Here is an 18,567-nt window from a genome sequence, read left to right as displayed (position 1 = left end):
ATGTCAAGTTGCCCCCCCATTTATTCCCATCTACTTCCTCATTCTTGTCAGAGTTCGCTTTGCTGGTTGCAGAAATTGCCAATGGCCACGTTGAGCTTTGGCTTTAACTTTTAGGAATATGTCTGCATCCTATTGCGTGCTTGCTAATTATTTTAGTGTTAATTGATTCATTTAGGTTTGTCTGTTAGGTAGCAAACTTTCAACTAAATGTACAAAGTGTCATTGTTGCAGTCTGTGGGAATTGATAACCTAATTGTAATGTACAGTACTCCCACTTCCGGGACTTGAGTGGCTCATTATCACCTGGATCATGATTCATAATACCAATAAATAAATAAATAAAGGACATGGATGTTTTCTTGGCCTTGGTTGAGGTCTGCACTCGAATAAATGGCAGTCTACATTAAGTATGAATTTTAAAGAGGAACACTTTTTATTGGACAAAACATTGGATACACTGGCAAATTGGACAAAAAATATATATATATACTCAAATAAACTATAAAACAACCATTATTGGTATTATTGAAATCATTTGTAAGGACTATAAGGTCTTAATCAACTTGAGGAAGTGGCGGTGGCGTGGATGTAAGATTCAAGCAGAAATATGGTTTCATCCACTTGGTTCTCCGCTGAATCCAACCTTGATGGAAACGGAAAAAAAAAAAAAGGTGACATGATAGCAAGCGGACTTGATGACTTGGCTCGAATTCCTACTTGTTAATATGAAGCCGCAGAGACTCCAGCTGTTGCTTTTCAGGAGCTGTGATCATCTCCTCCACCTCCGTCAGCTGCTCTGGCTCCGCCCCACCGGCCTGCAGGGACGCCAGGATGGCCTCTATGCGCTGAGACTTCTCCAGAAGACGCCTGTCAATCAAATGCAATATTGTTACGACTGCTACGCATTGCACAGAGTCGCCGCAATGCACTTACTTGCTGTTTGATGTCTCAAATAGACGCCTGTGTATAAGGTTTGCCACTGTCTGTGCACACAGAGCACAAAAGCTTTAACTTACGACAGAGTGAGAGAATGATAAAATAGAGTATAGCAAAAATGATCCGTTTCCTAGATTTTGCTATTTTATAGGTTTATGTTTGACAAAAATGAATATCATTTGTATTCCATAAACTGCTGACAACTCCCAAATTCCAAATACAAATATTGTCATTAAGACATTTTACAAAACATTTTAAAAAATCTCAAAATATCAAAAACATTCACTGTTGTTTTTTTTAATCAGACTTTTTTTTCCCAAATCTGTCTATGAGGACTTACCTTGTAACAGTTCTGAAGCAGCATCCTCGCAGTAGAGAGCTGGTTGACAGTGTATAGATAAAAGGTGCGAGACGGAGCAAAGTCTGGAGTCTTTGGGATTTCCTGGAGAGGAGAAAGTTTAAGCATATGGACAACGTTGGGACAAGGTACAAACTTTCCACACGTTGTACGAAAAAAGAAACAAATATGTAACGAGAAGCGGTTACACATTGCACTGAGCCAAGATGGCTGGGTAGTAATCTGGTGTAGCGCAGTACAGTAAACATTCCCATTATCGCAGCTCCTTATTCACAAATGTACCCATTTGCATTTTTTTCTGTGGAATTAGTCCTATTTTCTGAAAATCTCCCTATTCACGTTTTTTTTTTTTTTTGCTCTTTCTGTTACAACCTCAAAAGTACCAAACCTACCAAAATGGAGATTAGTCTAATTTTTTCAATAGAAAACAGTTTGTTGCTTCTTCAATAATAAACAGCGGAACTTGTCCTAGTTTGAACCCCAAAACAAACATGTCAACAACGGTGACTTTGATGCCAACATTTTCTTTTTTTTTGCTTTCGTAACATCTCAAAGTACAAAACAACAAAATCAACTGAGAAAGGTTTTTGATGCCAACACTAAACGGACTCATCACATGGTTAAATGTCAGTGGCTTTTTTTATATGCTGTTCCTCATTTACACCATCAAATGTGTCATACTTTGTCACAATCGAAAAATATTCTTTCCACTTACTACTGCGAGACAACACTTTGTTTATGCCATACATAAGCATAGTCTGTGTAATTCTGAGGTGCATAATCTTCTCCATCTTTCATTGTGTTGACATTTCTCTCCCTCATAACTGATGACATAAACTGAGATTCACCTGCTAATTTTCATCTTCAACTCAAAAGCTGTGCCGAACATGAATCCAAAGCAATGCAATGTTTCCAACTTCTGGGGACTGTCTTTCATGACAGTTAAATAGAAACTTGCATTTCATTGACAAGCTGGGCAAGACTTGTTTTACTGTTTTATATTTATGGAGTAGAAATTTTCTCATACAAATATTTACTGTAATTACGACTTGCGGTGACCGACTACAACACGTTCTGACTTGCGTACAAATTTGGCTTTTTACCTGCAGCTGGACCAGGTTCTGCGAGAGAAGCGTGTATAGCATGTCTTTAGCCTCCTTAGCAGGAATCATGGCAAAATCCTCCACCTGCTTCTGTTCTAGGTGTTTCTTCTTTAGCAAAAGGCGGAAGATGCGCGCCGAGCGGGATCCAAATCTGTCAAAATGTGATTAGCGGTACAGCTTGCATGAAAAGGACCTTAATGTTGAGTAGAAAGATTAAAACACAAGATCACCTCTCCTGCACTACAGACTCTAGCGTGGCTCGTGCAAGATTGGTAAGTGCTCGATGCAAATCTGACACAGTGACTCAAGGAAATAATCCACATCTTGTGTTGCTAAAATACATCCATCCATTTTCTTTAACCCTTCTTCTGTTCAGAGTCACAGGTGAGCTCGAGCCTACCCCAGTAAACTTCAGACAAAAGGCGTATTACACTGAATTGCTGCACACATGACAACAATAATAGTAGTTCACATTCACAAAGACAATGACTGAGAACTGTATGCGTTGATAAAATAATGGGGGGACCTACCATGAGGCAAACACGGGCAAATGCCTTGGAGCTCGAGATTTCCAGGGCCTCCAAAGATCTAATAAAAACTGATGGAAAAAGTTTTCGACTTTTCGCACTTGTTTCTATGTGCCCTGCAATTGGCTGGCAACCAGTTCAGGGTGTACCCTGCCCTCTGCTCGTTGACAGCGGGGATAGGCTCCAGCACTCCCCGCGACCCTTGTGAGGATAAGTGGCTAAGAAAATGGATGGATGAATAGTGATCTTATCAGTTCCAGTAAAAGCGTTGAGATGATTCATTTGTTTGGTAAAAAGCCTCAAAAAGGATTTTAAAGTTATTATCCAGCTCAGGTAAAAGTAGAATGTTCTCAAATTGACACTTTTAAATTGATGATAAATAATAACATTTCAAATCTTTGCAGTAAGAGGATCTGGAGGGCCACATGACTGGGTTTGCCTAAGGTGCCCAATTGACGAAACACTCTCCTGGATAAGAAGTCAGATAAAAGCATTTTTTTCTGAAAAGAAAAGGATACTGACAACATACATCCCGCCTCCACTCTCACCAGCTTTGCCCACAAAGTCCATCTAGAAAAAAAAAATAGATGATGAAAATGTTTCCAGTCAGTAAAAAGAAGAAATACAAAAAGTGACTGGAAAATGCCATACCGGGTCATCCACCAGCAGAGAGAGGTACTGGTCTAACATTTGTCTGGGAATGTTGTAGGTGGCTGGCAGGGATCTGAAGATCTCATTGGCAGAGAGGGGCTTTGTGTAGGCGGCCGTGGGCGAAGTGGTCACCTCGCTCATCCTCAGCATGGTTCGGACAATCTCACTGCTGGTCTGATAGATAAACAGAGATTGAAAAAAAAAAACATTTCAATTTCACAGCGCAAAATTTCAGCGTTTGGCATCAAACGACCTGGTCAAGCTTGTTGGCCACAGCGCTGATGATAGCTTGGTCTCGGAAGTGGAGATGGAATCTGTCAAAGTTCACCTGCCAGTAAATGCCCTCATCGCCATGAGCCTGTACACAAAAAACTGACATGTTGAAGCAGCAGCAGCAGCCATTAAACCCAAGACAACTTGCCCCACAAGGTACAAGTTGGACACTTTTCATGGGAATTGTCGGGAATTTATGACAAGCTATAGAATTTAGGTGACAATTTGCAGATTTTTCTCTAGTTCAAAACAAAAAAGTACAAGAAAAAAAATTGCATAAATAATTTCTCCATGCAGCACACTGCAGGACTGTAGAACTAACTACACCCTCTATTTTTCCATATTGTACAAATTTGTGATGGGTGATTATCGATAATAGATTTGATTTATTAATCACATTTTATTGTTCAATGACATTCACCATTCATCAATAATTTAAAATCCAATTTTAAATTACTTTACTGTCATATATTTTTATTGACAGGATTTATTTACATTAACTTTTTATTGTTGTGAAAATAATAATATAATGGGTCAGGAAATACCAACCTACAAAAACGGAAAAATCACCAACTAGAGACCAATATCAATACTTCCACAGTTTTCACATCCATCCATTTTCTTAGCCGCTTATCCTCACGAGGGTGACGGGGAATGCTGGAGCCTATCCCAGCTGTCAACGGGCAGGAGGTGGGGTACACCCTGAACTGGTTACCAGCCAATCACAGGGCACATAGAGAAAAACAACTGCACTCACAATCACAACCAGGGGCAATTTAGAGTGTCCAGCCATGGGGAGAACATGCAAACTCCACAAAGGCGGGTCCAGGATTGAACCCGGGACCTCAGAACTGTGAGACCAACGCTTTCCAGGTGTCACCGTGCCGCCGCAGTTCTCACAAATGCCGGTAAAGCTATCCACACATGGACTTGACATGGACAAGCCATTGGAAAATGTGATCTCCTACATGCCTTCAGAGCAAAATACTCCACCTTGACGGCAGACATGCAGCTAACGGAGGGGACATCCACAAATCCTGATAAATGAATAAATTGATCATGTCTTCATAAACTAAAAAAAAAAGCATTCAACAGTGTTGATCATAGTTTACTTTGCTGACTTCTCCTGTGTTCCCAAAAATTGTACTTCTTCAAATACGTCTGCACAGCAAAGGCAAAAGGTTTTGCTGCATCATTTGGAAATCTGGGAGCAGATCCTGTCTCGAGCCATCTATTCATTTCCTACATTGCAATTCCTCCCTTGAGTTGCAGGCGTGCTGGAGCCTATCCCAGCTAACTGCGGGCAGGAGCCAGGTTACACTGTGAAATGGTTGACAGCCAATCTCAAGGCACATTTTAAGAAATACTCCCATTCACACCTACAGACCATTAGCGGTGTCAAACTTATTTGTGTCCCAGGCCACATTTTAGTTACAGTTTCCCTCAGAGGGCCGTTATAGGTCCAGAATATCTCAACGTTATCATTTATGATATGAGAATTTGAAATTTTGGTGCAAATTTTAAAAAGAATCATGGAAGTTGACACATGTGATTTGCCTTCGCGGAAAACATACAATCAAGTGGGGGGTCAGATCTTGCCTTGAGTTTGACACCTGTGATTTAGTCTTCAATTAACCTATTGTGCATGTTTTTGAGATCTGGGAAAAAAATGGAGGGCCCGGAGAAACTTCCCCAAACTATTCAGAGCCTGTTCGAGGTATGAGCCAGTTGTTCTAATCTAAAAGAAACTGGGATATTTAACAAAATCTAAAACAAGGAGGCGGCACGCTGGAACAGCTGGTAAAGCGTTGGCCTCACAGTTCTGAGGACCTGGGTTCGATCCGGGCCCTGCCTGTGTGGAGTTTGCATGTTCTCCCCATGTGGCTGTTTGTCTCTATGTGCCCTGCGATTGCCTGGCAACCAGTTCAGGGTGTATCCTGCACGTTGACAGAAGGGGTAGGTTCCAGCACTCCTCGCAACCCTAGTGAGGATAAGGGGCAAAAGAAAATGGAAGGATGGATAAAACACATATCTAAAACACAGATGTGTCTTTGTAAGAGGAATTAACTTAAATCATTATGAAAATAAACTGAAAACATGTAGTTCCTTGATTATTTTTAAAAAGATTTTTAAAACAAGAGTTATTGTATTCTAATTAAATAATCCAGTTAGATGTATTACGTTATTCCCCAAGCCTGTTAGTAAGTACTGTATATGTAATATATATCGTGAAATGGTAAATGGACAGCGCTAATATAGTGTAACACCCACCACCGACTCCATTTTGGGCTTCTTTGCAACGCTTTGCTCCTCCGGATCCTCAAGCTGCCGCTTACCACGTCCGAGAAGAGTCACTTGTGGCACTTTGTAGCAGTCAGGGAAACTCTCTGGAGCCGGCAGCTCGATGCTAACAGGAGCTTCGGGTGTAGCTTCATTGGCTTTGGTTGCAGCACTTGCCATCGGGGGGCAGCGTTGTACAAAATGAGTCTCCACAAGATTGGAAAAGGCAGATGACACATCCTTATAATCCATGCTGCGGCCCTCTGTGAAACCAAATGCACAGAGGATGAGATGGGCAGGTTTTTTAAAACTATCATCTAGTCTTCTCATTCAAACTTAATCACCCTCCATGGTCTGAGTGAGGCGATCCGCGACTACTTTAACAATGTTGCTCATGGTCACGTGACCTCTCTGCAGCAATTCCTCTATGATGAGCTCCCCACTGTCGCCATACAGCGTCTTGGCGGTGTAGATGTAGCGCGGGTAACGGAGGATCTTCAGAATGAGACTGCAGCTGGTGTGATACTCGGTAGGGCTGCCTCGTCCTTTGCGGCCCTGGCTGAACATGCAAGTTCCGTGTTGCATGAGCACACACACTGACTTTTTCACCTGGCGACAGAAACAGAGGATGCAAAGATGTGGAATGTTGTTTATTGGCTAAGTCAATCCCCTGACCTGAATCCAATTGAGCATGTAGTTCACTTGTTGCAGAAAGCGCTGAAGGGCAGGTGCCCTAAGAACATGAAGACAGTTGCGGTAGATGCCTGGCAGAACACCACCAGGGATGAAATCCATTCTTTGGTGGCGTCTATGTTCGACATTTTAGGATGTTGTTGACTGAAGAGGCTTTGCACCCATGTATTAAAAAGTGAAAATTTGATTTAAGTTAGTTAATTTATACCATTACAAGTGGTCCATTAAGAAATGTGAGTCATATAAACAAACGTCTATACATCCTACATCTGCCATTCACCTCATTTGGATGTAATCACCCTCAAATTAAAGCTCAAAGTCTCTAGTTAAATCACATAGTTTGTTTCATTTCAAATCCAATGTCATGGTGTTTGGAGCACAAAAAAAGAATTGTCGATGTCCCATATTGATGGACCTGACTGTACACTCACAGTCAGCTAGGAGAGGTTAGGGCTCACCGTTGACCTTAATAAGGGTCATGAGGGAATGCTTTAAAAAACAGTAGGTACTCAAAGTCCAATAAAACCATGAGCGGTACCAAGTCCAGTGAGACGCCTGTTTCTTGAATGATGCTCCTTAGATTTTGTGCTCCACCTCTAAGCAGATGTGTCCCAACTTTCTCCACCACTTCTCCAAAGTGCTCCCGAAGAAGAAGACCGCACAGGCGCACCTCCTGGGAAGTCATCTGGATGTACCTAGCAACGCAACAAAACCAAATATTAAAGTCTTTGAAAAACGCACTTGCTAACGGTTAACACTGCATACAATGTGCAGTAAACATTTGTGAATGACCAACCTTTAACTCGGCTATTGTTATATTTAAAAATGTATCTCTCAGGCGAAGCGGAAACACGCGTGTCGGTATGTATTGTCAACAGACAAAAACTTCCGCATCCGTTTTTTTCCCTAGTTGTGATTCGTCGGTCTTCGACGAAGTGCCTGCCGGGAAGATTCTTGGTGGATGATGACGTCACTGTTTGTGTGCTCGCTTTGGGGAAGATGGCGGAGGCTGCGGCTGTTCCCCCGCATCGCTTTTTCTGTCACTGTTGTAAGGGAGAAGTAAACCCGAAACTCCCGGTAAGACGTTTGGTTTACATTATCGGCTGCACGTGGTCTTTTTTGCTCTCTTGACAAGTTGGCGTCTTGGCCGATTACCGTGTCTTCTGTTTGCCTTCCTTAGCAAAAAAAAAAAAAAAAAAAAAGCTAACCAACCAGCCAGCTAGCAGTCAGCGGCGTTTGTTGTCGTTTTATAACTCTAAATTAACAGCTAATAATTGTAAACCTGTTTGTCAAATAATACACATTACAACTAATTGGCCGGTCTGCGTTGTTTGTATTACTCGTCGAAGACACTCATACCTAAAGAGTTTGGTTAAAACCATGGTTTATCTGCCTTAGGTGATGTGTTTTACACTTAAAACATACTGAGGTGAAAGGAAGAAGGACGTATAAAATACGATATTAACTGCTTTCACTTTCAGATTCCCCATCGTAAACTAATAACAAAGGGTTTTTGTCAAAGCAGGGGAATTTCGCCTCCATAAATGATTTGAGTTTCGATTTGAAGTGGAAAGAGAGGAGAAGCATTTGAACACATATGATAATGACGTGAGCTTTTTAAAAATAAGAATGTCCTTGCGCATAAATCTGCCCCTCCCCCAAAAAGCTTAAGAGGAAAGAGCCCAAACATGAACCGCCAAATGCTTGGATGGCTTTTACTGAGCAAAGAGTCAATGGCCAAGTACAGTCACTTGTATTCAATTTTTATGAACTGGTAGGATTTAAACCATTTAGTTTTTTTGTGCAATACTTTTAAATAGAATCTTTTTAATGCACTTTTTTTTTTAAATCTTACATTGAAGAGCAGTTTTATGTTCAAACAGCATACATTTTTTGCAGTTGCTTAAAATTAGGGACAGTCAATGGGAATTTTTTCTCCAGACCGGTTCCAGTTTTCACTCTTGAGTATTGTCCAATAACACGAGTAGTTTTGATACATCAAAGTTCAATTAAGACAGTGAGTGATAATTGTAAAGCAAGACCTTTCCTTCATTCTGTCTGCCATGTAAAACCCACGCCAATAAGAGCGAAATATTGGGGGGAGAGACTTATTGGTCAGTTGGTGGCAGATATTGCCAGGCTTTGCAAGTACCCCACAGAACATAAGTTTGGTTGGCTGGTATCGGCTGCCTTTGCTAGTACCCAAAACATTGGAATAAGAACCACAACACCCCGATGTTACACCTGGTACCGATACCATCCCTACTTACAATATACTTTTATATTATGTAAGTTTTGGAGGAAAAACCACTGTCTCATATTTAGATCAATACTTAGGCCTACTTAAGCATACGTTATGTTGGTCATGATGGTAGTACTTGAAGCAATTCTTTTGGTATTTGGTATAAAAAGCTTAAGAAGCACTGGCCCAGCTGAAATTAAACTAAAGGTTATGCACTTTTGTTTTTCACCTTCTTCTGGGACGCTTTATTTGACCTGATACCATTGTTTTCCTTACTTCGGTAACACCCACAGAACTGATCCCCATGTTTTTTTCCTTAACAGAAAAAAAAGCAGTTTTCTTTTTGTCAAAACATGTACACTACACATCAGAAGTTTGCACATGTTCTCATTTAGTGGCGTGGGAACGTGTGTCCAAACTTATGACTGGTCGTGTCTGTAAACAGGATACTTATTAAATTAACACTTAAAATGTTTGTCAATTTAACTTCTAAAAATGAGTTGTCAAGTTGAATGGCCTGGCTGTTCCTTATATCTGTCACACCCTCACCTGCCGCCACATTATCTTTTTTGATGTAAAGGAACGGGTGAAGCAAGATTACCTGCAGAGCTGTGACATGGAAGCATACACCTTGGGTCAGATTTTCCCGATATGTCAATAAATCACTCTTAGGGATGCTTTATGTTTGTACTCATATTGATAAAAATGCCCTGATACCTTGGCACCAATCCCACTACACCAGCCCGACACGTATTTTCCAGGTAGCAGCCATGTCAGCTGTGTGGAGCTATGTACTGTGCTTTAAATAAACACAAATTACTATACGTTTGGCTGACTGCAAATGATGCTCTTCTTGGGCCTCCCTCACGTTGTTGTAATGTAAAGTCATTTCTTTTGACACAGCTTTTTTTGAATCAAATTTATGCAATGGTCACAGTGGCGGAACTGGTTAGAGCGTTGGCCTCATAGTTCAAATCCCGACCCCGCCTGTGTGGAGTTTGCATGTTTTCCCCATACCATCGTGGGGTTTCTCCGGGCAATCTGGTTTCTTCCCACATCCCAAAAACTTGCAACATTTATTGGACACTCGAAATTGCCCCTAGGTGTGAATGTGAGTGTGGCTGTTTGTCTCTATGTGCCCTGTGATTGGCTGTCAACCACTTGGGAGTGTATCCCGCTTCCTGCCCCTTGACAGCTGGGATTGGCTCCAGCACTCCTACGACCCTTGTGAGGATAAGTGGCTCAGGAAATGGACAGATGGATTATGCCACGTTCAGGAAGTTATTGTTTTGGGTTTTTGAACAACAATTGGTTAAACCAATAGAATGGCATTGCTAGTTACTTGGTATTGACAAGTACTTAAATGTAAGCACTTTGTACTCATATTTGTATGTCTTAAAAAAAAAGTAGTATTAATGCAACCTAATCATTACAAAAGCACACCTTGTCGTTAGCGATGTTCAGCATGATTGATTCCCCAATTACTCCTTTGTTGTTGTATGCAAAACAATGTGAAAACTATTCCACCAATGTTGTCTGTTTCCTAGTCGCTTTTTAGAAAAATTGTTGCTAGAGGGGGTCAGAAACGTTGCATAATGTGGGTAATTTGGCAACACTGGCTGTCCTTGTCAACTAACGTTCGTCTCATTTGTGTTTGGAATTATAGAAACTGCTTTAAAAAAAATAAAAGTCATGTTAACAAAGAAACACCAATAATCAAAAAAGGTGATTCATCGTTTAATCGGCCCAATTCAACTTAAACATGCAAATGAATGGGCCAAGTATATTTACGGTGTGTAAAACGCTGGAAATGAGAGAAATGGTTAAAAATGACACCACAGTTATCTCCCTTAAAACAAAAACTATCAATGTGTTTGTACAAGATATGCCACATTAGTTTTACCTCTTCTAATTGGTTTCAAGAGCTGTTGGTGAAGTTTATGTTGGGAGGCAAACAACATCCAATCGCTGTACGATTCACAGATCGTGAAATAGTTTTGTCCAAACGAGGAGGAAAAGAAGAGGACATGCATGTGCTTGTTGCTGCTCAACCAGAATCAGATGCCACTACTCCCATTTACATAATGACTTCATTTGACGCTCGCTGTGGTATTAGGGAACTCCACTTACACCTGGTGGAAAGAAAAGAGACTTGCAATTGTACAGCAATATTGATGCATATGAATATATCTTAAGTAAGGATTTTATGTCCTCTTATTTCTTAAAAGGAACATGTTTTGGTGACCCATCTGGTTATCACATTGGCCTTCAAATACTGTGCCCGCCTGTGTGGAGTTTGCATGTTCTCCCCGTGCCTCCGTGGGGTTTCTCCACGCACTCCTGTTTCCTCCCACATACCAAAAACATGCATTCATTGGAGACTCTAAATTGTCCCTGCGTGTGATTGTGAGTGCAACTGTTGTTTTTCTCTATGTGCCCTGCGATTGGCTGGTAACCAGTTTAGAGTGTACCCCGCCTTCTGCCCGTTGATAGCTGAAATAGACTCCAGCACTTCTATTTGCCCTTTGAGGATAAGCGGCTCAAAAAATTAATGGATGTTCTCAATACATTGTAGACACTCGGAATCTAATCCTCCGCTCTGACTAAATTACTGCGTATTTGCCCTGGCAGAGGGTAATTCCACCCTGCGTGTCTTACACGAACACTCCCATCTTGGGGCATTTCTTCCTTTCCAAGCCAAGTGACAAACATGTCATCTTGTCATTGATCAATAATAGTGTAAATAGTTTACTCTGAGGACATCCAAAACCATCCATGGTCGCGGAGCTGAGTTCTACATGTCAAAAGTCATGTGAGCTCTGTCATCGAGTCCAACGCCCTTGAGGAGTGGTTGGCGGACCAGCTCGACCTCTTTGGTCACATTCAATCCTCACCATTTTGTAGCTGTTAAGTCAAGAAAGTGTATTGTTATGCTTTGTCAGACGACTCCAATAAAAGATTGTATTCCAATATCACCGCATCCCGCTTTTTTTTTTTTTTTTTTTTTTTTAAATAAGGATTGGGCTTTAGCTTGTGAACAGTGCTTATTTTGGACAGCATGAATGTGTTTGAGGCCTTTTTGGACATTGGTGATTCAATATCTTATAATGTTTTTTCCTATTTCCGTCTGGAGTGTTTCATCAACGTCTAAGCGTATGCTATCCTGTCACTTGACTCATTCTAGGAGTATATCTGTCCTCGCTGTGACTCAGGCTTCATCGAAGAAGTGACAGAGGACTCCAGGTAAGAGCCATGACTCATTTGACAGGTTTGATCTTAGCACAAGATTTGATTTATTATTGTTTTGTTTTTTTTGTTTGTGTCTGTAATTCCAGCAGCCTCTTAGAGAGCGGCACCAACGGACTAGATGACACGACCACTCAGTTTGCAGAGGTACGGTTCTGACCTGACTGGCATGTAAAACAGTTAATCGAAGAATTTGAGTAATTCGATTGCAAAAAAAAAACTGTTGGAGCAAAATCTGTGCTTTGAAGGTTTGCAGTTTTCCCACAGAGACTCATGCACCACTGCATGTCGAAATGAGTTGGTGCGTTAGACATCTAAAGTTTATCACTTTTAAGCATTTTATAGAATAAATGGAAATAAACACGTAATAGCTGCACGGTGGACTGCTAGTTAGAGCGTCTGCCTCACAGTTGTGAGGACAGGTGTTCAAATCTCTGCCCCGCGTTTGTGGAGTTTACATGTTCTCCCTGTGGCTTTTCTCCGAGCAGTCTGATTTCCTCCCAAATCCCAAAAACATGAAATTTAATTGTAGAGGTTAAATTGCCCTTAAGTGTGATTGTGAGTGCAAATAGTTTTTAGTTTTAGTTTTTCCCATGTTAGCTGCAATTGGCTGGCAACCAGATCATGGCGTTACCTGCCTCCTCCCCAAATATTGCTGGGATAGGCTCCAGCACTGCTGCGACCCTTGTGAGGATAAGCAGCTGAGATACCTCATTGCATTTGTTTTCTAACACAAAAATCAATTTTTATCATCTGAATTGGTAGGCTATAGATTCTTCTTCTATACTCAAATGACTGGAAAAATGAGCAAGTCTTTCCGGAACTGTACTAAACTGATTCTAAACATATGTGGAGAACAGGATGTACTTTGTGACAATAGGTAACTTCACTTCTAAGCAAACAAGAATAACGTATGGAGTTCCCCAAGGTTCCATTCTGGGACCACTTCTCTTCAACCTCTCCATGCTCCCACTGGCATAGATCATAAAGAACGACAAAATAAGTGACCACGGCTATGCAAATGACACACAAATATTACAATGTCACCTGGCGACACTGGCCCTGTACAGGCTTTTCGTAAATGAATTGAGGAGATTAATGACTGAATGTGTCACAACCTTCTCCAGCTAAACAAAAGCAAAACTGAGGTCATTGTTTTTGGAGCCAAAGCGAAATGATCACCGACACCACGACGCACCCGTTCTCAGCTGCTTTTTAATAAAGATCCAATTCTTTTCTAAATGCTTTGAATCACCTTGTTGTTGAATTGTGCTATCCAAAACAAACTCTCTTTGCCTTAAAATTCAATGGTTGCAGCCCTAGTTCATTCAACTAAACCCGTACGTTGTGTTTCTGTCATCCTTGCAGCTTTGGCACCTGCTCTTAATGGAGCGGCCATTTTCAGTCGACGGCGACAACCCCGATTCGGAACCTCGGCTCCCCGGAGGGCGCTTGGGCGGGCTCAGCAACTTTGGGGGGTTTGGAAGCGGACCCATTGGGGGCTCGGTCCCCGCTGGCTTCGGGGGGTCCATGGGGAGTCCGTTTGGGATCGGCGACCACTGGGGTCCGGCGCGACCCCCACGCCTACACACCCAGAGGAGATACAGGTCCAGAGTCAGCAGCAGGCCCGACCGCTCGCCCGCTGTCGAAGGGTGGGTTAGCATAACCTGAATACCTACCAATGTTTCACTTCAGAAAATTATACTTTATTAACTCCAAATAACAATCGTATCTTTGTCCATCTATCTTTGTCAGCTTGGCTCAGAAAATGTTGAGAAATAATGTATCAAACTTTCAATGTCCGTCACTCAGGATTGTACAACAGTTCCTCGCCGGCCTCTTCGCTAACTCTGGTGTCTCCGGCTCGCCGCCGCTGTCATGGTGAGATGCCCCCACACCACAACTGCTTTTATTTGTCAGAAGGTGGTCTTACATTGTGAGAGTACCATCAACCATCCTTGTTCCTCTGCAGGACAGGGATGCTGCATTCTAATCCAGGGGACTACGCCTGGGGACAGGGGGGCCTGGATGCTGTCATAACACAAGTAGAACAACTTACTTCATACCTGTGCAGGTTGTTGGGTTTCTTTTCTTCTCCTTGTTATTGATCTTTTTTTTTTTTGTGTGTGTAGTTACTAGGTCAACTGGAGAACACGGGGCCTCCCCCAGCAGAGAAAGAGAGGATCTCTTCTCTCCCCTTTGTAAATATTACTCAGGAACAAGCAGGTCAGACTCGCACATTGTTTCTCATGTACAAAACAACAGGGCATCATCCTTAAAGTCTCAGTATATATTACCACATTTATTACTAAAGCAAATGACTCGAGAAATCTCTGGCAATTACAAATTGAGGTGTAATTATTGGATTTAATACACTTCATTCGTTAAGTGGGGAGTAAATTTTAACAAGACTTTGAAGGTGTCTTGCACATTTGAACATTCTACATTTAATTCTATTACTACTAATTTTCACAGCCTAATAAATATGCACAACTGTGTGTCATAATTTAACAAGTCTAATGATTAAAGACCCTATGAAAGGAATTCAGAGATGTTTCTGAATACATTGTACATCTTTGAAGATCAGTCCTGAAAATGACCATACATTTGAAACTTGTTTAGTACTAATTTGTGGAGATATAGCGTTAAACAGTTTTTCACCATTTTAGTCTTAATTTTTTTTTCTGCCCCCACCATGACTGAAATGAGGCCTACTGACATCATTTACCATAAGCCACCCCTCCCCCACTATATAAGAACATGAAAGCCTAAATTCATGTCAGCAGTAGTCCAGCACGGTTGCAGTGTCCATTTAGCAGCGAGCTATACCCTGAAAGCATCTTAATTTTGGATAGTCCATTGGGGTGGCTACTTAGAGCGCCTCATTGTCTGCCATAAATGTGAACACATCACAGTGAGAAGGAGGGAGGTCGACTTGATAGCTTGCGTGTGGACATTGTCTCGCTCTGCTGTAGTTGTAACCCAATTGTGGTCAAGAATAGACAGCAGCAGGTACACTCTCACAAACGGTAACAAAATAAACACATAACGAACACAAACTGTACGGCCACAACTGATGGCCTGAGCCACTCGTGACCGGTTAGGTTTAACCAGCTGCTATCGTCAGAAAACAGCAGTCAAATCTACACTACGCCTATCACTTATCGAATCTTTTTAGAATCAGTTATCCTGTATATATCTCCTCAAGGAATTTAGTGTGTGTGTGTGTGAGAGAGAGAGAGAGAGAGAGAGAGAGGAGAGAGAGAGAGAGAGAGAGAGAGAGAGAGAGAGAGAGAGAGAGAGAGAGAGAGAGAGGAGAGAGAGAGAGAGGAGAGAGAGAGAGAGAGATCTCTCTCTCTCTCTCTCTCTCTCGCTCTCTCTCTCTCTCTCTCTCTCTCTCTCTCTCTCTCTCTCTCTCTCTCTCTCTCTCTCTCTCTCTAGACTCCCGTCCTTTCCTTCCCGTCCTACCTAGCGCACCGGATTTTAAAACCTCACCCAGTGCATTTGTAAAGGAAATACCATTTGATACTTACATAAGCCGCACCTGTGTAAAAGCCGGAAGTGCCCACATTGACACACGAGATATTTACAAAGAAAGACGGTACACAGAAAGAATTTTCAAAGTTTGAATTCTTTAGCTTATCTTCACATAGTAACAACACAGTAGCACAGCACTAACAGAGCCGTTTAAAAAAAAAAAAAAAAAGCATACCTAAATCATTGTGACGCGGCAGAAACACGCTACCGCGGTGCTAACTCAGCTGGTTGGGGAAAAAAAACATGCCGGTAAAAATCACTGAGACGTGGCAATAACACAGCAGTAACACGCTAGCACAGCGCTAACAGGGCTAGTAAAAAAACATATCGGTAAAAGTCATTGAGACACGGGAGTAACACAGTACTAACACTAGCGCAGCGCTATCAGTGACGCTAAAAAAAAAAACATACCGGTAAAAGTCACTTCCTCGGCACATATATTCCACTAGTCTCGCTTTTACCTTTTCCACTTGTGTGACCCCTTGCGGCCGTTAGGAAATAAATGCACAAATTAGCCACAACAGCCGCAGGGTCGAAAGCGTGTGGCACTTAGCTAGCCCTTAAAATGTCATGTAAATTTGAACATTACAGAGAGAAGAGTTATTTAAACAATCCTTCCAAATTTGACTGAATCGCTTCGTATATAAAATCAGGTTTCAAAACTTGACCTGTCAGCTGCCGTGAGCATGTCGAATGAGTACACTAAAAGGAATCAAACATACTGAGGCGCTTATATGAAAACTCAATGGTTATTGTGGACTATAATCATAAATATAAGCACACAAGTTAATTTAGCTTTGTTGTTGGTCACAACCGAACACGGCACAGGATGACAGCAGTCCGGGAGGAAGAAGCCATTTGTTAATATCAAGTTAATCATGAATCCATGTTGTCCCTAGTGAGAGTCTAGAAAACTGCCAGGCATAAAACGTACACTGCAGAGTTGGCTTGTACCGTTGTTTTTCAGCTCACCATCTGCCTTTGCACGCCTTTTTTTTTTTTTAATTCACTAGTATAAAGTTACCAACACAGCCATTTTGCCACTGGTGAAAGTTTACAAATGAACCCATCGTAAAATCCGTACCGCAGTGGTGGTCGATGTTGTTGATGTTCAGCTGGCCATTTGAGTCTTTAAAAAGTCAATTGCTTTTTTCTTTCCTGATTTTTGGAGTTAAAAAAAAAAAATCCAGCGAAGATATTGTGTAGCCGTTGTTAGCTTTCTAACTACACGCTGGAGTGGAAAATGAGGCTAAGCACAGTTAACACTCAACTGAGTATTGATTGAAATCCCATCACTTTGTCCTTATTTCGTAGGGGAGGGAACTCAGGCAAGTACTGTATCTGCTCCATGGGGGTCAGGGGGCTGTGTTTTAGCCCCGCCCACAAAATGAAAAAACTGCTTCAGCTATATCCCTACTGACTTGACACTAACTCAGGTGCAACAAATGTGATGGATAACAAACATAGAATGCACTCAATTTAGCCTCAGTTTGATCATTCAACGATCAATTCCACGCCACTGATGGACTCACTGATTATTTCCATTGCAAAGTGTTGAAATGAGTGTCACCCTTGTGCCCAGACTGTTGTATGGAATGTCCAGTGTGCAAAGAGGACTTTGAGGTGGGCGAGGCCGTCCGACAGCTCCCCTGTAACCACTTCTTCCATTCGGCCTGTATAGTACCATGGTTGGAGATGGTGAGTCAGCACGTATGCCAACACAAGCCCGCATTGTCATCACACTTAATCCGCCGTGTGTTGCTTTGTCCCGCAGCACGACACGTGTCCAGTTTGTCGGAAGAGTTTGAACGGCGAAGACAGCAGCAGCCAGCCCCCGTCAGAGCCCCACTCCCTTTCCATGGACCCCCGCACACAGGAGAGGTGGTCCTTCTGAAGACAAACAAGCAAAAAAAAAAAACTACACGAGAAGAGTCTTCTCGCTCCCCCATGTCAATCACTTTTTTTGTAATTTTCTGTCTTCTCATGAACCAATGTCCACCCACTGACACCCCCCCCCACACACACACACACACACAAACACACATCCTAAAGGAGTCATATCAGGAATTCCCTGACATGCTTCAATCCAAATAACAGGACAGTTTTGGCTGGTGTGTTGTGTCTAATGCAAACGAGTCACTTCTCACACAACTAGCCATTTGCAATTTGCAAGTCAAGTTCCAAAACATGTCTCCTTTCCGCTCCAGTTGAGGCCCCTCCATGTTTGCCCCCTTGAAACACTATGTTGGCTAAATGTCAACTTTTCTATTTCCAAGTCGCCACCTTGCTGTAAACCTGTTCATGAACTCTATTTATTGTTAGGATGCTCAATAGGGGTATTTCTTTGGCTTAATGTTTTAAGCATCCCCTAAAAAGGGGAATTACATCTTAAAACCATTGCACCAATTAAGTTAATTAAGTCATCATTGCTGGCCCCACTTTTTTAAATTCTACCTATTCCTGCTGGTGTACATATTATAATTTCTCATCTTTCATTAGTACTCATTGTATGATCACATTTTTACAATTTTTCTTTATGTAAATAATCTTAGTCCGGAAACCAAAAAAAAAGGTCTGCAAAGAAAAACATTGAGAATGGAGATGCAAATGTGAATGACATGATTAACAAACTGTATTATACAATTGAAATAAAAATGTCTATGATGTATTAATAAAGTGACAAAACTGGGTTTCCTTCTCCATTTGTCTCATACAAAGTCA

General features: G+C 41.7%; 2 protein-coding genes across 5 annotated transcripts; one reads left to right on the top strand and one right to left on the bottom strand.

Annotated features, from left to right (window-relative positions):
* Nucleotides 1-410: 410 nt before the first annotated feature.
* polr3c (polymerase (RNA) III (DNA directed) polypeptide C) lies at nt 411-7,751 on the bottom strand. Of its 3 annotated transcripts, XM_061819920.1 has the most exons (13): nt 7,618-7,751; nt 7,360-7,516; nt 6,473-6,737; nt 6,120-6,391; nt 3,829-3,933; nt 3,576-3,749; nt 3,443-3,494; nt 2,628-2,688; nt 2,398-2,548; nt 1,277-1,378; nt 934-983; nt 718-867; nt 411-643 (listed from the first exon to the last, which is right to left on the bottom strand). In XM_061819920.1, the coding sequence occupies exons 2-13, from the start codon at nt 7,504-7,506 to the stop codon at nt 559-561; spliced, it is 1,614 nt and encodes a 537-aa protein (XP_061675904.1). In that variant the 5' UTR covers nt 7,507-7,516; nt 7,618-7,751; the 3' UTR covers nt 411-558. The 3 variants fall into 3 exon arrangements, with proteins under 3 accessions (XP_061675904.1, XP_061675906.1, XP_061675905.1); XM_061819922.1 differs by lacking the exon at nt 7,618-7,751 and having other exon boundaries at nt 7,416-7,516; XM_061819921.1 differs by lacking the exons at nt 7,360-7,516; nt 7,618-7,751 and adding an exon at nt 6,804-7,326.
* On the top strand, nt 7,746-18,535 carry rnf115a (ring finger protein 115a). 2 transcript variants are annotated; one of them, XM_061819926.1, is made up of 9 exons: nt 7,746-7,898; nt 12,248-12,306; nt 12,402-12,456; nt 13,678-13,961; nt 14,122-14,190; nt 14,282-14,354; nt 14,442-14,535; nt 17,429-17,544; nt 17,621-18,535. In XM_061819926.1, exons 1-9 carry the CDS (start codon nt 7,821-7,823, stop codon nt 17,738-17,740), a joined length of 948 nt encoding a protein of 315 aa, XP_061675910.1. In that variant the 5' UTR covers nt 7,746-7,820; the 3' UTR covers nt 17,741-18,535. The 2 variants fall into 2 exon arrangements, with proteins under 2 accessions (XP_061675910.1, XP_061675908.1); XM_061819924.1 differs by having other exon boundaries at nt 12,399-12,456.
* Nucleotides 18,536-18,567: the final 32 nt, after the last annotated feature.

The sequence above is a fragment of the Syngnathoides biaculeatus genome, chromosome 5 (assembly GCF_019802595.1).
Source record: "Syngnathoides biaculeatus isolate LvHL_M chromosome 5, ASM1980259v1, whole genome shotgun sequence".
In the NCBI taxonomy this organism is placed as follows: Eukaryota; Metazoa; Chordata; class Actinopteri; order Syngnathiformes; family Syngnathidae; genus Syngnathoides; species Syngnathoides biaculeatus.
Note: the sequence above shows the minus strand (reverse complement) of the source record. Positions and strands in the feature narration are given on the sequence as shown.

Bases quoted from the DNA above. Each gene is read 5' to 3' on its own strand.
- rnf115a (XM_061819924.1), top strand. From the start codon at position 7,821: ATGGCGGAGGCTGCGGCTGTTCCCCCGCATCGCTTTTTCTGTCACTGT. The intron at 7,899-12,247 runs GTAAGACGTTTG...GACTCATTCTAG, and splicing joins AAGTAAACCCGAAACTCCCG to GAGTATATCTGTCCTCGCTG. The intron at 13,962-14,121 runs GTGGGTTAGCAT...TCCGTCACTCAG, and splicing joins CGCTCGCCCGCTGTCGAAGG to GATTGTACAACAGTTCCTCG.
- polr3c (XM_061819920.1), bottom strand. From the start codon at position 7,506: ATGACTTCCCAGGAGGTGCGCCTGTGCGGTCTTCTTCTTCGGGAGCAC. The intron at 3,750-3,828 runs GTCGTTTGATGC...TTTATCTATCAG, and splicing joins TGGCCAACAAGCTTGACCAG to ACCAGCAGTGAGATTGTCCG. The intron at 2,689-3,442 runs GTATCCTTTTCT...TCACTGTGTCAG, and splicing joins AGGCGGGATGTATGTTGTCA to ATTTGCATCGAGCACTTACC.